General features: G+C 36.1%; 2 protein-coding genes across 4 annotated transcripts; both read right to left on the bottom strand.

Annotated features, from left to right (window-relative positions):
* Nucleotides 1-1,822: 1,822 nt before the first annotated feature.
* Nucleotides 1,823-3,323, bottom strand: LOC123671117 (probable phospholipid hydroperoxide glutathione peroxidase). Of its 3 annotated transcripts, none has more exons than XM_045604807.1 (2): nucleotides 3,168-3,323; nucleotides 1,823-2,501 (listed from the first exon to the last, which is right to left on the bottom strand). In XM_045604807.1, exon 2 carries the CDS (start codon nucleotides 2,470-2,472, stop codon nucleotides 1,963-1,965), a length of 510 nt encoding a protein of 169 aa, XP_045460763.1. In that variant the 5' UTR covers nucleotides 2,473-2,501; nucleotides 3,168-3,323; the 3' UTR covers nucleotides 1,823-1,962. The 3 variants fall into 3 exon arrangements, with proteins under 3 accessions (XP_045460763.1, XP_045460760.1, XP_045460762.1); XM_045604804.1 differs by lacking the exon at nucleotides 3,168-3,323 and adding an exon at nucleotides 2,593-2,880; XM_045604806.1 differs by lacking the exon at nucleotides 3,168-3,323 and adding an exon at nucleotides 2,712-2,873.
* An 8,420-nt stretch (nucleotides 3,324-11,743) lies between these two features.
* LOC123671115 ((Lyso)-N-acylphosphatidylethanolamine lipase-like) lies at nucleotides 11,744-14,826 on the bottom strand. The gene is made up of 6 exons (XM_045604802.1): nucleotides 14,436-14,826; nucleotides 14,171-14,377; nucleotides 13,732-14,064; nucleotides 13,564-13,678; nucleotides 12,200-12,392; nucleotides 11,744-12,030 (listed from the first exon to the last, which is right to left on the bottom strand). Exons 1-6 carry the CDS (start codon nucleotides 14,503-14,505, stop codon nucleotides 11,815-11,817), a joined length of 1,134 nt encoding a protein of 377 aa, XP_045460758.1. The 5' UTR covers nucleotides 14,506-14,826; the 3' UTR covers nucleotides 11,744-11,814.
* Between the last annotated feature and the right edge of the window lie 64 nt (nucleotides 14,827-14,890).

The following is a 14,890-nucleotide window of genomic DNA, read 5'->3' as shown; positions in this document are numbered from 1 at the left end:
CTTTGATCGAATAAGCAAGCATTATGAGCCTCCTTATCATATCCTAGCTGAGACGCAGCTTTCCTCTTGGGACGTTGTCTGGGATTGTTGGGTTGAGAGTTCTGAACTGAAGGGGATTTGGGACGAGCAGCAATATTGGCGTAGGAGAGGTCGACTCGCCCGGAGGAAACCGGACTCCTTTCAAAGGATTTCTTATGAAAAGAAGGAAAATCGGAAGGGGAGGGGGCAACCTGTCTCTTACAAGCTTTATCTGCTTCATATAATGACACATTGTGTAACGCCATAATTTCTCTCATTTTAGTTTGACGCAAGTATTCCGGGCATTTTCTATCGGAAGCTAAATGATCCTGTTGACAAAAAATGCATTTAGGTTCAGAATCGCATGGTTTCTCATCATCGTGATGAGAACCACATTTAGAACATCTAAATTTACCCCTACATAAATTTCTCACATGCCCGTAACGCCAGCATTTGTTACACTGTACTACTGGAGGGATATAAAGTTCTACAGGCAACCTGATTGAGTATAGTTCGAAGAATTTGGGTAGAGTGGTACCCTCAAAAGTAATAACACAAGTATTAGTTTTTACGTAACTGATACCATTTTCTGTAGTCTTTCTTCTATTAAACCGTCTCACCCTTATAACTTGAACACCTGGATTTACACCCTTACCCATTGAGATAATTTCTTCATCAGAAATATCTTGTCCCACATCCCGAACAATTCCCATCACAGTGACAAACCTCCCAGGAATGTAAACTTCAAAAACTGTTGGGTTAAAATCATTGTATTTAACGAAGTTGTTGGCTTGATCAGCGGAAGCAAATCTAACTCCGACCCTTCTCAGGCCTTTACGATTTATATTGAGAATATTGAAGTCACTGTAATTAGAATTATTGTAGATGATTTTCCCTATATTAAGAGGATTTAAATCTTTGATTTCATTACTAGAACTTTCGATCACTACCTCGAAAGGACCTTTGTCCTTACAAGAGTAGAAGCAGTGAGTTTTGCGAATTTTTGGGGTACCTTCACTTATTTTATTAAGAACTTCGTCTATTTTGTTAACTAGATCGGATTTGTCACGTCGAAGGGCTTCAACCCTGACAGTTGTTAATTCTTCCTTTAACAAACTAACATTAATGGAATTCCAGATTTCTTTATTCAGCTGAGAAAAGGCCAGGTTAGCCCTGGGGGATAATGCAGACAGAACCCGAGGCCAAGCCTCGGGATCCGTTTCATCCATGTTTGCGAAAAAAAAGAGATTAGTATAACGAGCTTATCTTAAAACTACTGAAAAAAAAAAAACAGAAAAAAAGAGAAGAGGTTATAAGGAAAATACGACCCCTAGGATCGTAGCAAAATAAAGCTCAGCACTATATAAAGGAAGGTAAATAACTCACCGGAAAGAAAAACAGATCACAACGGCACAATCAAGGAAAAATATCCGGTTTCAATCTCCACAAAACCCAAATATGTTGCCCTGTCAATAGCCTATGCGCGAATCCAATATCTGTATTTCATTGTATAAATTTAAAGTTGAAAATTGACATTTCTTTTCATCGGTTATATCATAGAGTAATAAATTATGTTTATTACTCTGAGGGTTAAACTAACATTAATTCATATTTATTTTCTGCAGTTCTGTACTGTGAATATATCATTTATTGGTCCTTCAATATTTAAGAATATTAATCATTATGAAGCAAATGATATCTATAGAAAGCATATAGAATGATCGTAGGTTACATTGTTTTATAGTTGGCCTTAATATTTCCTTTTATATTATCCTATTTGCTTGCTGCAATGATTTGCTCAGAGTTTAATTGTTAAATCTTTTTTTATTAACAATATAAATAATATCTACACATAATAAACCATTATACATTGTTATTGTTTGTGAATAATTCAGAATTATCTTCATGTGGTATGAACTATATAGCTGTGTATTTCAATTATATTCACCAGTATTTTTCTAGTTCTTTTTCCAATTTTTTAGGATTTGTACTTGGTCCATGTCTTTCAACTGGTAAACCATTCTTGTCCACAATGAATTTGGTGAAATTCCACTTTATACTATCAATCAGTAGACCACCTTGTTTGTGTTTCAAAAATTTCCAAAGTGGATGAGCATTACTACCGTTTACATCAACTTTATCAAACATATCAAAGTTTACCTTTCTTTTTTTCGCAAATTCACAAATTTCATCAGGATTACCTGGTTCTTGTGACCCAAACTGGTTACATGGAAATGCCAATATACGTAAACCTTTAGATTCACTGTATTTATCGTACAACTCATTCAACTCTGTGTAATGATTGTCGGTATAACCACATTTTGATGCAACATTTACAATTAAGCATACATGTCCTTTGTATTCATCCAACAATACAGGTTCTCCCTTGATATTATTAGCTGTGAACTCATAAATAGTTTTTGCTTCCTTGTAATCTACTGCTGTTGCAGCCATTGCTGTTAAAATGCCAGTGAATAATTTACCTAAAAATTGAATAATTACTCAGTACAAAGATTTTTTTGAAATTATATGAATTGCTTTTTATTTGCATGAATAGTGTTAAATTTTTCATACCCTTCAAGAAATCGGGTTTAATATTATTAATCAAAATAGCCATTTTATTATTATTGTCATAGACAAAATTGTATTTCTATGATTATTATATTTATAGAATTTGTCCAAAAATTTTATACCTAGGGTATGTCCGTATATCACCGAGAATTTCAGAACGGTTACTAGTTACTAGTGGTTTTCAGGTAACCTGCTTCGTACCGCTTGACACTTGTCATTGGTTAACCAAATTTTTCTTTGACAGAATTTTGGAGGTTATAAATGTTTAATCTCTTTTAAGTTTTGAACAACTTGAAGTTATTAATAGCTGTCATGGAAAATGCTCATAAACGATAATCTGAAGAAAAAAATGACAACTGCCACGACGAGTGGGCGTGGTTGCAGAATCTAACCAGAATAAAAACAGGATCGTGACCAATAACTGCCTGAACTGAGGAAATAGTCACCGCTTTTTGAGGAATTTGATGTACCTATATGGGCCACCAACTTATTAACCAAGGTGATATACGGACCATATCCTAGCTAGAGTATAGCCTACTCATACACTGACACTCGATCTTACAGGGGGATGAACTCACTTTACTCACTGGACTACCATGGATATATAACCTGGACGTAGTGCTGTGCATAAAATATATATAATGAAAATGCTCTTTGACATTGTGATTGGCCACTCTGGATAATCGTATGGATTTATTAACTTAACGTTACCGTTACTGCTCGCAGTTGAAGTGCTTTCTGACTGTGATTGGCCGTCCGCAGCGCAGATGTCAACCGCATCTATTGGTTGACCAATAGATGACTGTATTGGTCAACCAACGATCATTGTTTAGCTCATGACCTCCAAACTTCTGTCAAGGAAAAATTTGACCAATGACAAGCGGCAAGCGGTCCGTATATGCGAAGCAGGTTAGGTTAGGTTCTCTTCCGAGGTCAGCACCTTGTCGTGGTAGGAGGGCTTGTAGTAACTGCCTGCTGTAAAGTAGACAGTGAAACTAAGACTGACCAGAAAATGAGGCGTGGCAATAACAGAAAGTATGTTAGTACTCTGCTCAACCCCACCGCTCACAGTTAAAACTACTTAACTCCCTCTACAAACCCCCATCCTTATAACTTCCCTGCACAAACTGAGGCTGATCCTATGCTGTGAGGACTTAGGGTTTGTTGTCAGTTGTGCAAGTTCGCAAGACCAGGACCAAGAGGCGTCTCCTCGTGGAAGATAAAGTTCGAAGGGAGGAGGCTTGCCGACCAAGTCCCTGCGGGGAACCACCTCAGGCTTGAGTTCCGTAATCAGAGCAATGGGGGAAACCACGGAACGAGGGAGATCATTGATGGGTAGTTGCCTCACGCTTTTCAGGCTACCTGTTGAATGACTCTACCAACTTCAACGAATTGCTTCTGCCCTATCCCACACTCCTTAGGGCAGGACAGCGTGAAACAAGGACATTCCGCCGTAGAGTACCTTGGTGAGCCAGCCGCACTGAGGCTGAAGGCGTATGAGGAAGGTTGGCGTCCTTGGAACCTTTCTCTACGCGTTCGGCGGAGGTGTAATGGAGGTTTTTAGTGAGTATGCCCTGTAGGAGACCCTCACTCTACCCAGCAGATGCCGACAGGTGTTTTACATTTGTCGAGATTTGTTGGATGTCCATAAGGTGGATTTCCCTCCATTAAAAAAAAAGTTAGGTTAGATTATGATCTATTGAATATAATTGAGAAAGTTTGAGATTTGAGTGCGGTGGTTGTCGCCCCGAACAGACTTTGGACTTCAATCTCTTTTACTGCTTCATCGCAGTGTTATTTTCCTCTGGTGGAATAATGGTTGAAACGGTTGAAATAATTATTATCAATATGCCAATAACAAGTATTCCTGATTCGTGTAATAACTAATAACATAGTCTCTGTGCCAGTCGATATTTGTCATTACACACACTTCCTCGTGGTTTTTTCATCGTAAAGTGCTCTCAAGTCACCGTCTTGAGTTCCTCGGTACAGCTCCGAACCGTACTAGTCCGCATTTCTACTGTTCCAGTAAACGCGTTAAGCCCTCGTGTTATCTTCCTCTTTCCCTTGACGCACCCCCGGAATTTGCGAGGCGCGAGCCCTTACAGGTGTGAGAGAGGAAAAAGACCGTTACTCCGCATAAAGATAGCTGTTGAACGCTGGTTTGTTTACGTTTAACTTGACAGTTTGGTTCTGGCATGTTCCAGTCATAGCAAAGGCGTGAGGCTTTAATGCGCCGAGCTCTAGCTGACACGGTAAAAACCACTTGTAATCACAAACCTTCCTTCTCTCTGCAAATGGGATTTTGCAGCGTAGCCCTAAAACGGGCATGACAAAGTTGTGACCGGACGAATGTAAAGAAGAAGCTTGTTGGAAAGTGCCATTTTGCTAAGTAGTTGTTGCAACGACACCGCTGTTGTCTTAACCATTGTCAAAGCTGATAGGACGTGTTGTTTCCATGTAAGCTTTTTGTCAAGTATCACTCCCAGATACTTGGCCTTGTTTTTCCATTCGATTCTACTAGCAAATATTACGACGTGCCCGTGGGGGTATTTCGTCTTTTGGCTGAGGAGAACAGTCCGACTCTTATCAGGGTTCACTTCAATTCTCATTAAAATCTTGAGATGGCTTCTAGCAGGTACTTTGTTGCCATTTTGGGACATCACGAACTGGCAAGAATTGCGGCATCTTCAGCATAAAGTGCTATGGGGCTTTTTTTCGTTAGATACCATTCCTTATAGAGCGTGAATCAGCTGGGTTAGTTCCCTATCTGAGCGCAAGGATTTGCCAAGCGCTGTTGTCTTCTTTGGAAATAGAGAATAGTTTCCCTTTCCAGCGATCATTTCAGACCTTTTTGGGAGCCTCCTTGACTTTAGTATTGAGTGTATTGATCCTTCGGCGGAGTAAGTTCACAGTTCTACGCCTCGTTCCATACTTCTTTCCGATTAGCTCCTTGATGTATTCGACAAGAAGATACTCGAACCGAAGCATTCAATGTTTCGTGAACAACTCGACGGCTGGGTCCAGTTCCTTGGGGTCAGAAATAAGCTTAATCGGACTCATATATTTGTCGTTATTTTGTTCTTGAAAATCTGCCAATTGGTCTATAACTTATTTTCGGTGGATTCTCATCGAATTCGTCGCGGCCAACATGTTGTCCGCAAAATGGTAAAGAATTTTTCATGGTTGGTAGTTCTGCTATACCATGATGAATGCTTAGCGTTCAGATCTCCGGCCATCATGGTCGGTGTTCTGGGTTCGGAAACACGCCACAAGTCCTCCTTGAGTAGTTTTCACCCTGGTATAAATTTAATAATTTGGGTCATCATGATCTGAAATGTGGCCATGAGTTTTTTAACTTTTTGCCATTTTGGGGGTTTATTAACCGCTATTGGATTCTTTTTCTTCAAAGTCTTTTCGGTTTATCTTCTCCTTCGGGGTAAACGTCTTTGTGGGGGCAGAAACGGGTTTGGTCTGCTCCATTTAGGAGACGGCCGGTTTGGTTTTCCTTGGAGAGAGGTTGGGACATATCTTGTAATTGGCCGGATGGGGGATATTTCAAATCGCGCATTTCGGCATGATCTTTTTATCTATGGGACATTTCGTGACCTATTATCGGCCTCTGTGCAGGCAACGCATTTCTCGGTGCATTTCATATGTTGGCAGCATGCCCGAAATTCTGACATCTATGGCACTGTTCGAGGGCTTCTCAGTAGTGTTTCCACTTTGACGCAGACGTCGAAGCATCAATTTACTTTACTGTTCGCCTCGCGGTACAAAGTGAAAATAAGGGATAATAAACATGAAATCCTTTTAATCAGTTCTTTCTTCAAATAAATGCAATTTATCATCCATATCGACAATTTTGTCTAGAAGGAAAATTTAATATAACCCATTTCAAACGATCAAATAACTCCTTGGAAAAACATTTGATTAGAAAATGTTTCAAATGAAAGTTTCTTAGTTTTCAGGATTACATCGAAGACAGACATTGAATGTGACTTTGGAGTTTAATTGCAAGGTCATTTTAAGGTCAAATAATTTTTTTCAAATGGAAATATTCATTTTTTTTGCAGAATATTAATCATCATGGATAACCAAAAATTGGTTGCCCCTTTAATTTTTTTCATAAAAAGAAATTCTTTGTAGATATGAAATTGTATGTTATGATGGTATAGTAGGATCCAAAGTCACTTGGAGGACACCAGAATATTTCAATTATACAAGGTACAACGGTTGTTCATGTTTCCAGAAATTCCTTTGGGGACTGTGAATTCATTGCCTTATAATACTTTCAAATAAACCCCGGTATTTAGCGGATTGTGATATCCACTTCAATGGACATCTGGCCAAGCGTTCAAGTGACTTTGGATAAACTATAATATTCACTATTGGAATTTGGACGGTCGGGTCGGTAAAAAATCGGCCGGTCCAATTGAAATAGTGAACTACATCTGAGATAGAGATCTTTCACACAAGACGATTGGGGCGCTGGCACTGCGGTTTCCAGACTAGGCGATATATCGGTTATCAGTCCGTCGGGCTGCTGTCGGCCGATCGGACACTCCATTCAATATGCCGGCTCTAAATAGTGTAAATGTAGGCAAGCCGACACAAATGGACCGGTATGTAAGCATTTCGCCAACGTTGGGCCGAGCTTATTTTGTTTGTTGAATAACGTTGCGTCTACTAAGTACCTTTGTTTCCGCTTGAAGCCCCGGTCGACGCATCAATTCACTCAGTTCGTCTCGCGGCACAAAGTGAAAATAATTCAATTCATTTCAATTTATTTTCTTCAAATTAGATTACAGATCAATCAAAACATTTACAATATTAATAATGAATGAATTTCAAGATCCACCACATTAGCCTAGGCATGATTACCTACCTGCTATGTGCCTAATCGGAGAAATTTTAAGTTCAGAGTACATTCATTTAACATTAAGAGAAAAAATAGAAACTAATAAAAATTATACGGATTCTTCAAATTATTATGAGTACACATTAATCAAAATGTACAGTTGTTCTTCTGATGAAGAGTTTGAAGAATCAGCAATAGCTATATGTTATAGTATATCCAAAGTCACTTGGAGGAAGCTGAATATTTCAATTATACAAGGGTTGTCCAAGTTTCCAGAAATTCTATTGGGGGCAGTGAATTTATTGCCTAACAATACTTTCAAATAAACCCTGATATTTAGCGGATCGCGTTATCCACTTCAAAGGGACATCTATGGCCAAGCGTTTTTATGGACTAGTTCAAGTGACTTTGGATATACTATACCATAATCTCCTCACAGGAAATATTATCATAGATATAAGAAAACTTTCTGAATATGGGTAATGTGCTGAATTCTATACTCTTGTCCAATTATTACGGAAAACAGATAATGCCGATAGATTTATCGAGTATTCATGCGTGAATGACCTCGGCGAAAATCTGAATCCTTCACATCGGCAGCCGTCGGTTAGCGTCAACTAGTGCTATAGTATGTTCCCTTCTATTCTTTAGGGCCTATAATTATATGAAAGCCAATATCTGCAATAAATTAATTTAGAACACGAACAACACTAAGAAATATTCAAAACAACACAACCACATTAAAATAGAGTAAAAGTCAATAGGTCGTTCATCGTGTACGCAGCTCGCTCTTTAAGGAAGGACTTGATCTTCTTCATGAATTTAGCATCCAATAAAGTGATCTGCTCAGATGATCTATTGTAGAATCTCATCCCATTATAAATGTGAGTATTCTAAGTGGTTTGTAGCATATGCTTTGGAGTTATGTACTTAATTTCTGAACTTTATCGTTCGCGTATACATATACATAAAGGTAGCATTCTAACACATAACAACTTGGGACGGTAAGTATACCATATTTTTTTAATAGTGGTCCGCAACTGGTCCTTCCAGGTTCACAATCTGATACCAATCCTATAGATATGATGTAAATAATTTCAATGCAGAGCCCCGGACACTCATATTTTCGAGCCTTCTCAGTAGTCTTGGTGGTCCACACATTGTGGTTTCCTCTTACAGGGAAACCTGTGCTCCAAATTTTCGTGTGTAACGTTGCGTCGACTAAGTATGTTTCTGCCTTTATTGTCGTAAAAACGACTTTCTTCCCTAGGTAAAGGTGGACGAGGACAAGGGGAGTTTGTTCCCTCTACTTGTCGCTTTTCATCCTGAAAGCTCCGATTGGTATGTTCTGAATAGATGGCTTTAGCCCCGCTCTCCTCCTTTTTGTATAAATTAGAGTAGAAAAGTTCGAATCTAGAAACGAATGTGAATTGTCTTCGACAACCGAAACCTTATCTATATAGGTCAGCCTTAGGCAATCACCTCCGGACACTCTGTGTGGAATGTTGCTGGTTTCTCTATATTGGCTTGTTTTGACCATCCAGTTTAAATTCTTGAGGCAAAGGAATATCGATGTACAAATTATAAATGGTCAATTCCTGTAAAATCACCATATTCACTCAAACTTTCTTTCAGAGTATCTCTGTTCTCTTGAGTATTAAAGTAATTTCGGTTGCATACATAACGTAGTTTTTTATTCATTGAAATACATAGATGATTATTATAATCACAACCATACAGGTTTATTGAGGGAGGTTTCTTTGAGCATTCAAATAGATTCATTACATTCAATATTATAAGTGTTTTGGGGGTGGGAGTAGTGCATTGGTTTCATTAATGATTTTCACAAATTAGTTATATCACAAATTACCTGCAGAAACTATTCAAATTCAGTTTTCAAAAGAGATAAAATCATTCCGTTTCGACGGCATAAAGTGGGATAAAGTAGGATAGCTTGTACACCTAATACAATGCAAACTATGATGTATGTTATGAAATCTGCCCTTATTTTTGTATTCCTTGGTTGTAGGCTCCAACTCTAATCTTTTTTTCGTTCCTGTCATTTATTTTTCCTTTGGGGCAATTAATAATTTTTTTCATATAAAAGTTGGAAATGTTTTAATGATTTTTATTTTATTTCCTTGGTTTCCGTTCAATTTATTTATTTAATTTTACACATTCCAAAATGTAAACTATGAAAACTTGAGGTGGGATAAGTTGAATTTTTTCTTCTTCTTTCTTATATGAACTGGCAGTTCATATAGGCAGGCATCTGCCTGTTAATAATTAGCCAGCCTCTTCCGACGTAGACGTCCAGCATTCTTTCCAACGTTTCGGTGGTCTTTCCTGGGTTCTCTTCTCCGTGGGTTTGTTCTGCCTTGCTCCTTTTACCAGTCTGTTGTCAGGCAACCTCTCTATGTGCTTATTCCAATATTTTCTCCTCTACCTCACAAACTTTGCCACGTCCTGAATCCCACTTCGTTCTCTTAGTTCCTCGTTTCTCGCCCTGTCTAGTAAAGTCTTTCCATGTATTCTTCTTATTATCCTCATCTCTGTCGTTCTCATCATTTGTGTTGTCCTTGTCGTATCTGGTCTTGTCTCCGCAGCATAAGTAATGATGGGTCGAATGGCTGTCTTATATATTCTTACTTTGCTGTCTATGTTAGATATTTATTGCGGCATACAATATCCTGAAGACAGCTGATATCCTCGACGCTTTCATTGTCTTATTTCTTACTTCCCGCTTTAGGTCTCCATCGCTAGTGATGTCTGCTGTATGTGAACTCTCTTACCTGTTCCACCATCTTTCCATCAATCTCCAGTTTACATCTTACGGGTACTTTAGATGTTACCATACACTTTGTTTTGGTTGTGTTTATGAACATATTCAATGATTTGGCTTCCTGGTTGAAAGCGTTAAGTATTATCTGTAGATCGTCTTCTGAGTCAGAAATCAATACGGCGTCATCGGCGTAGGAGACAACATGAAAATACACATTCCCCATCTTGTATCCCGCTGTTCCTGGCAGTTTTTCTGTCCATAATCAAATTAAAGATGAAAGGGCTTAGTGAGTCACCTTGTCTTCCACCTTTATTTATCTTAATATCACTGGATAGAAGTCCAGTTCTGATGTTTATGTTTTGGTTTATGTCAAGGATAATTTCAATTGATAATGAATTAACTCCTTTCTCCCTTAGAATATCGACGACATCACAGAGTCGAACGTCATATCCACAAAACACATATAAGCTGGCTTGTTGAATTCTCTAGATTTCTCGGCTTTTTGTCTGATAATTAATATCGAGTCAATGGTCGACCTGTTTTTGCGAAAGGAATTTTTTTTCAACTGAAAAAAATAAACCAAAATTACACTGCACAGGAACCACTCCATGATTTTATCGTTAACTATCAAAATGTTCAAATAATTATCAAAAAAAATTATATATATTGAATTCCTTGAAATTCTATGGAAAAAAAGAGATCGATATATGGATAATAAATGAATAGCAGCAATAGGTGTTATTAGTTTCTCTTTTTTTTTCAAAGATAACTTTTTATACCACGTGTGTCAATATAACTTTCACATATACCTACTTTCCTATTTTATTTTTCAATATTATTTAATTTTCGCATTCCTCAGATTATATTATATACCAGTATTGGTATAGATTTTGATGATATCCAATGGAAGGAAGATAAATAAAATTACATTTGTTAAATGAAGATAATATGATGCAGTCATTTGAGCAATTCCTTTCCAAAATTCTATGACGGAAGGCGGTAGACGTATTCAAAATTATTTGGTCTAGATTAGATAACAAGAATGATGCAGAGGTAGGACATGTACTCTCCTCTCCTTTCTGATTAGACTTGTTTTATAATATTATATGCATTTTTCTATCCTATTGCTTGAGAAACATTCAACTGTGAGTGTCATCTTATTTCAATATCATTTTCACAGAACTGATTAAATGAATTATTTTTACTCTGTTAAAATTTTGCAAACATATACGAACATATGAAGTTCATTTGAATTTAGCTCAGGATGTATTCATCCATCAGGTTAAGGGTATAATAGATTATTAAAATGAACACAAAAGATACATACCGTCAAGCTGTGTTAATCTGGATTCTGCCTGATTTATGATAACGGTAGTCCAAGTGGGATATAATTACAGATTAGTTAAATTACTTGTGAACTATGTTGAATTGATCCCTTTACTTTAAAGATCCAGATTATTGAGTCTTCACTATGAATTCTAATACCTATATTAATATAAATGTGCAACAACTATCAAAAATACTGTATTTAATATATAACACTTATTGAGCCATTCTACAATAAAATTAATTTATCCTTATTTCATAATTTATTATTTTCTGTTAGAATTTCACATTCCTCGTCATCTATAGAGTCAATACTGCTCTCATCATTTTCTTTTAAATTATGATATCCATTTTTTGGAGTGAGAGGTTGAATGGTTATATCTTTATCTGCAGTTCTGCAAGCTCTTAATATCACATCATTGAATTGATCGGCTTGATCTACATATATATGATGTCCTGCATTGTGTATGACCTATAATACAAGCATTTCAATTATTTTTCTGTCAGTTCTTCAAATAATTTATTTTTGATGATTTTTTAAAATCCACCACTCTAGTATATAAAGGCTGATGAAGGAGAAGAAGTATATAATATATGAATCGATATAGAAAGCATATTACGATCTAGATATTGAATCTTACTTGAATATCTACAAAACATCCTGATCTCATTTCTTTTATTCTTGGAGCCATCTTATGATATTCATCCATCCACGAGTAAGATCCATTCATATAAGTTATAGGTATTTTTTTATTTAGTTTAGATATTCTATGAATCATTGGATTCCTTGCCCAACCAAAGCCTTGTATCATATGATGGAAAGCCGTTTCACCTCTAAAAAAATTAATGAATGAATGTTCCAAAATATTTCAAATGTTCTTATTCAATAACACAGGTTTTCATAATAGATGAATCATACTTATTATATCACACTAAATAAATAACAATATCGTTGTTATACATACATATTGTGTTACACATATACGTAACACCAATTTATAATGAAAATGATGGAAAGAGTTAATATGATAATAAATAAACAATATTTAATCAATAAAAGAAGAAAAGTTTGGATTTTAAATAAAAATACATTCCAATAAATAAAACTATGATCTAATGAATTTTTTCCATTCTGCCCTGTTAGTCGCTAACTCTTTCGCTTCTTTTAGGTTTTTTCCTCTCCTCTGTATTTCTCTCATTATTGCCCCATCCCAAGTCTGTTGTGGTTTTCCTCTCTTTGGCTTCTTTTCTATTCTCGCCTCTCCAAATTTTCAATTATCCGAATGCATAACGACAACTGGTCTGGATAATGGGATTTCTACTGTATCTCATATACACATCCAAAATCTCAAGTTTGTCAATTTTGTTGACTCATAAATTTATTTTTCTATATCCTTTTCAATTGTTATGGTTCTGGTTATGTGAACAACATGAAACTTTGCAGTTTGCTAGAAATTGCTATTCTACATGTAAATGCAAATTTTCATCTCAATTGAACATACATTTTTGAAAAAATGAGCATGGAAACAAAATTTCGGACTGCCATATTTGCCGAACCCCTATTTGAATTTTGATCATTAACGAATTCAAGCGCAGCCTTCGAGATCCAAATATAACCTGAAAATTTCATGTTTCTAGGCCCTTCGCATTCCCGGCTCAAAATTCGAAAATTACAGAAATTGTGACAAAAATGAGTTGTCAAAAATGTTAATAACAAAAGTAAAGAAAAATTTGCAATATGAATATGTCTGTTATAATAAGTTGCAGTAGTTAAGAGGTAAAAAAACCTTGTCAGGTGCGGCCACAAATAGTTCTAACTAATTGGGACATGTCGAAGCCAACAACACATTGAAAAAATAATATTAACAAGAGTCTTTTGTAACTCTGAAGATTAATTTGGGAACCCATTTTATTTAGACATTTCTGCTACTTTTTGATCATAGTGTCATCTCGTCAAATATTTTACAGCATTTTTCAACATTCAGGCATTTATTTGTACACTTACGTTGGGTTTTGTGCATTGCAATAGTATATATAATTAGGAATAATACTTTTATCTTCAATAATATCATCAAATTTGTTTATTATATCTCCCCTCATTTTCTGAATCAACCATGGTCCTAAGGAAAAAAATCTTTGTTTATAAAGTAGACATTTCATGGAATCTTCTCACCAAATGGTCCTAATGCTCTGACAGATGCTAAAGGATTCAAATTTGTGAATGGATAAAGTACAATACCAAGAATCTTGATTTTCAATGAGGGATTTCTTGGAGTCGCTTCAGATTTATCTTCAAATCCCCAAGGATCAGCTAGAATCAAATGCTTTACTCTTTCTGGATAAGAAAGAGCATATGAGGTAGCCAAATAACCACCCATACTATGACCCAGAAGAACGAATTGTTCTAATTCCATTTGTTTCCTCCAAGCTTCAATGGATTCGACCATTTGACGTTCAGCTTCAAGACTATCAGTACTAAATTCAGGTCTAGAGGAACGGCCAAAACCTAAGGTCATTATTCTGATTAATTTTTGAGAATAGCGGTTCTTCAACAAGAATCTCATATAAAATTCTAAAAGAAAAATGGACCATCAATTGAAGGTAATACTCACCAAGTAAATCCATAGCATATACTGGTCGGTCTCTTGATAGGGAATCTAAATTTCGTACCCAAAAACCAATTCCTGCCGCAAAACCATGAAGAAGCACTAATGGAGTATTTTTTGATTCGGTATTTAAAGAAATAGTCCATATTTTTTCATCAGTACCAGTTATCCATTTAATTTTGATGAAGCGGGTAACATATTTAGACTTTAAAACTGGAATATATTTCATTTCTAGAAGTGTTTGAATCCAACAATTGTACAATACACTTACCAGAAAGAATTTTTTGCTCCACATTCAAGAGCTTACTCTCAGAAAATTGATTCCATGACCAGTTTGCCATTATTTTTTTGTAATTTAACCGAACGGTTTCAGTTGATACGAGTAAATTAAATTGAACGACTTGAAATTTTGAAATGAATATGTTAGAACTGAGTACTTGTCCTTGAAATATGAAAATTACACCAGTTCAAAAACTACTACAAAGCTAAGCCATTCTTATAAAGTATATTAGTAAAAGCTAAATATTATGGAAATTATTGACTCACTACTAGATAATTTTGACAAAATCATATTTCAAAGATCAATATACTTCTAAATTTCCAATCCGTGAATTAAATAATTGAATCACGATCTCTTCGAATCTGACAGATTGTTGATCAACCTAAAAAAATATACATAAAAATAATATGTATATTTCATCTACTTTGAATGATTATTCGAACTAC

Source organism: Harmonia axyridis, chromosome 1, assembly GCF_914767665.1.
Source record: "Harmonia axyridis chromosome 1, icHarAxyr1.1, whole genome shotgun sequence".
In the NCBI taxonomy this organism is placed as follows: domain Eukaryota; kingdom Metazoa; phylum Arthropoda; class Insecta; order Coleoptera; family Coccinellidae; genus Harmonia; species Harmonia axyridis.
This window is presented reverse-complemented; position numbering and strand designations above follow the sequence as displayed.

Bases quoted from the DNA above. Each gene is read 5' to 3' on its own strand.
- LOC123671117 (XM_045604804.1), bottom strand. From the start codon at position 2,635: ATGGCTATTTTGATTAATAATATTAAACCCGATTTCTTGAAGG. The intron at 2,502-2,592 runs GTATGAAAAATT...TTCAATTTTTAG, and splicing joins TAAACCCGATTTCTTGAAGG to GTAAATTATTCACTGGCATT.
- LOC123671115 (XM_045604802.1), bottom strand. From the start codon at position 14,505: ATGGCAAACTGGTCATGGAATCAATTTTCTGAGAGTAAGCTCTTGAAT. The intron at 12,393-13,563 runs GTAAGTGTACAA...TAATTTTTTTAG, and splicing joins TGCAATGCACAAAACCCAAC to AGGTGAAACGGCTTTCCATC. The intron at 12,031-12,199 runs GTAAGATTCAAT...CTTGTATTATAG, and splicing joins GATGTTTTGTAGATATTCAA to GTCATACACAATGCAGGACA.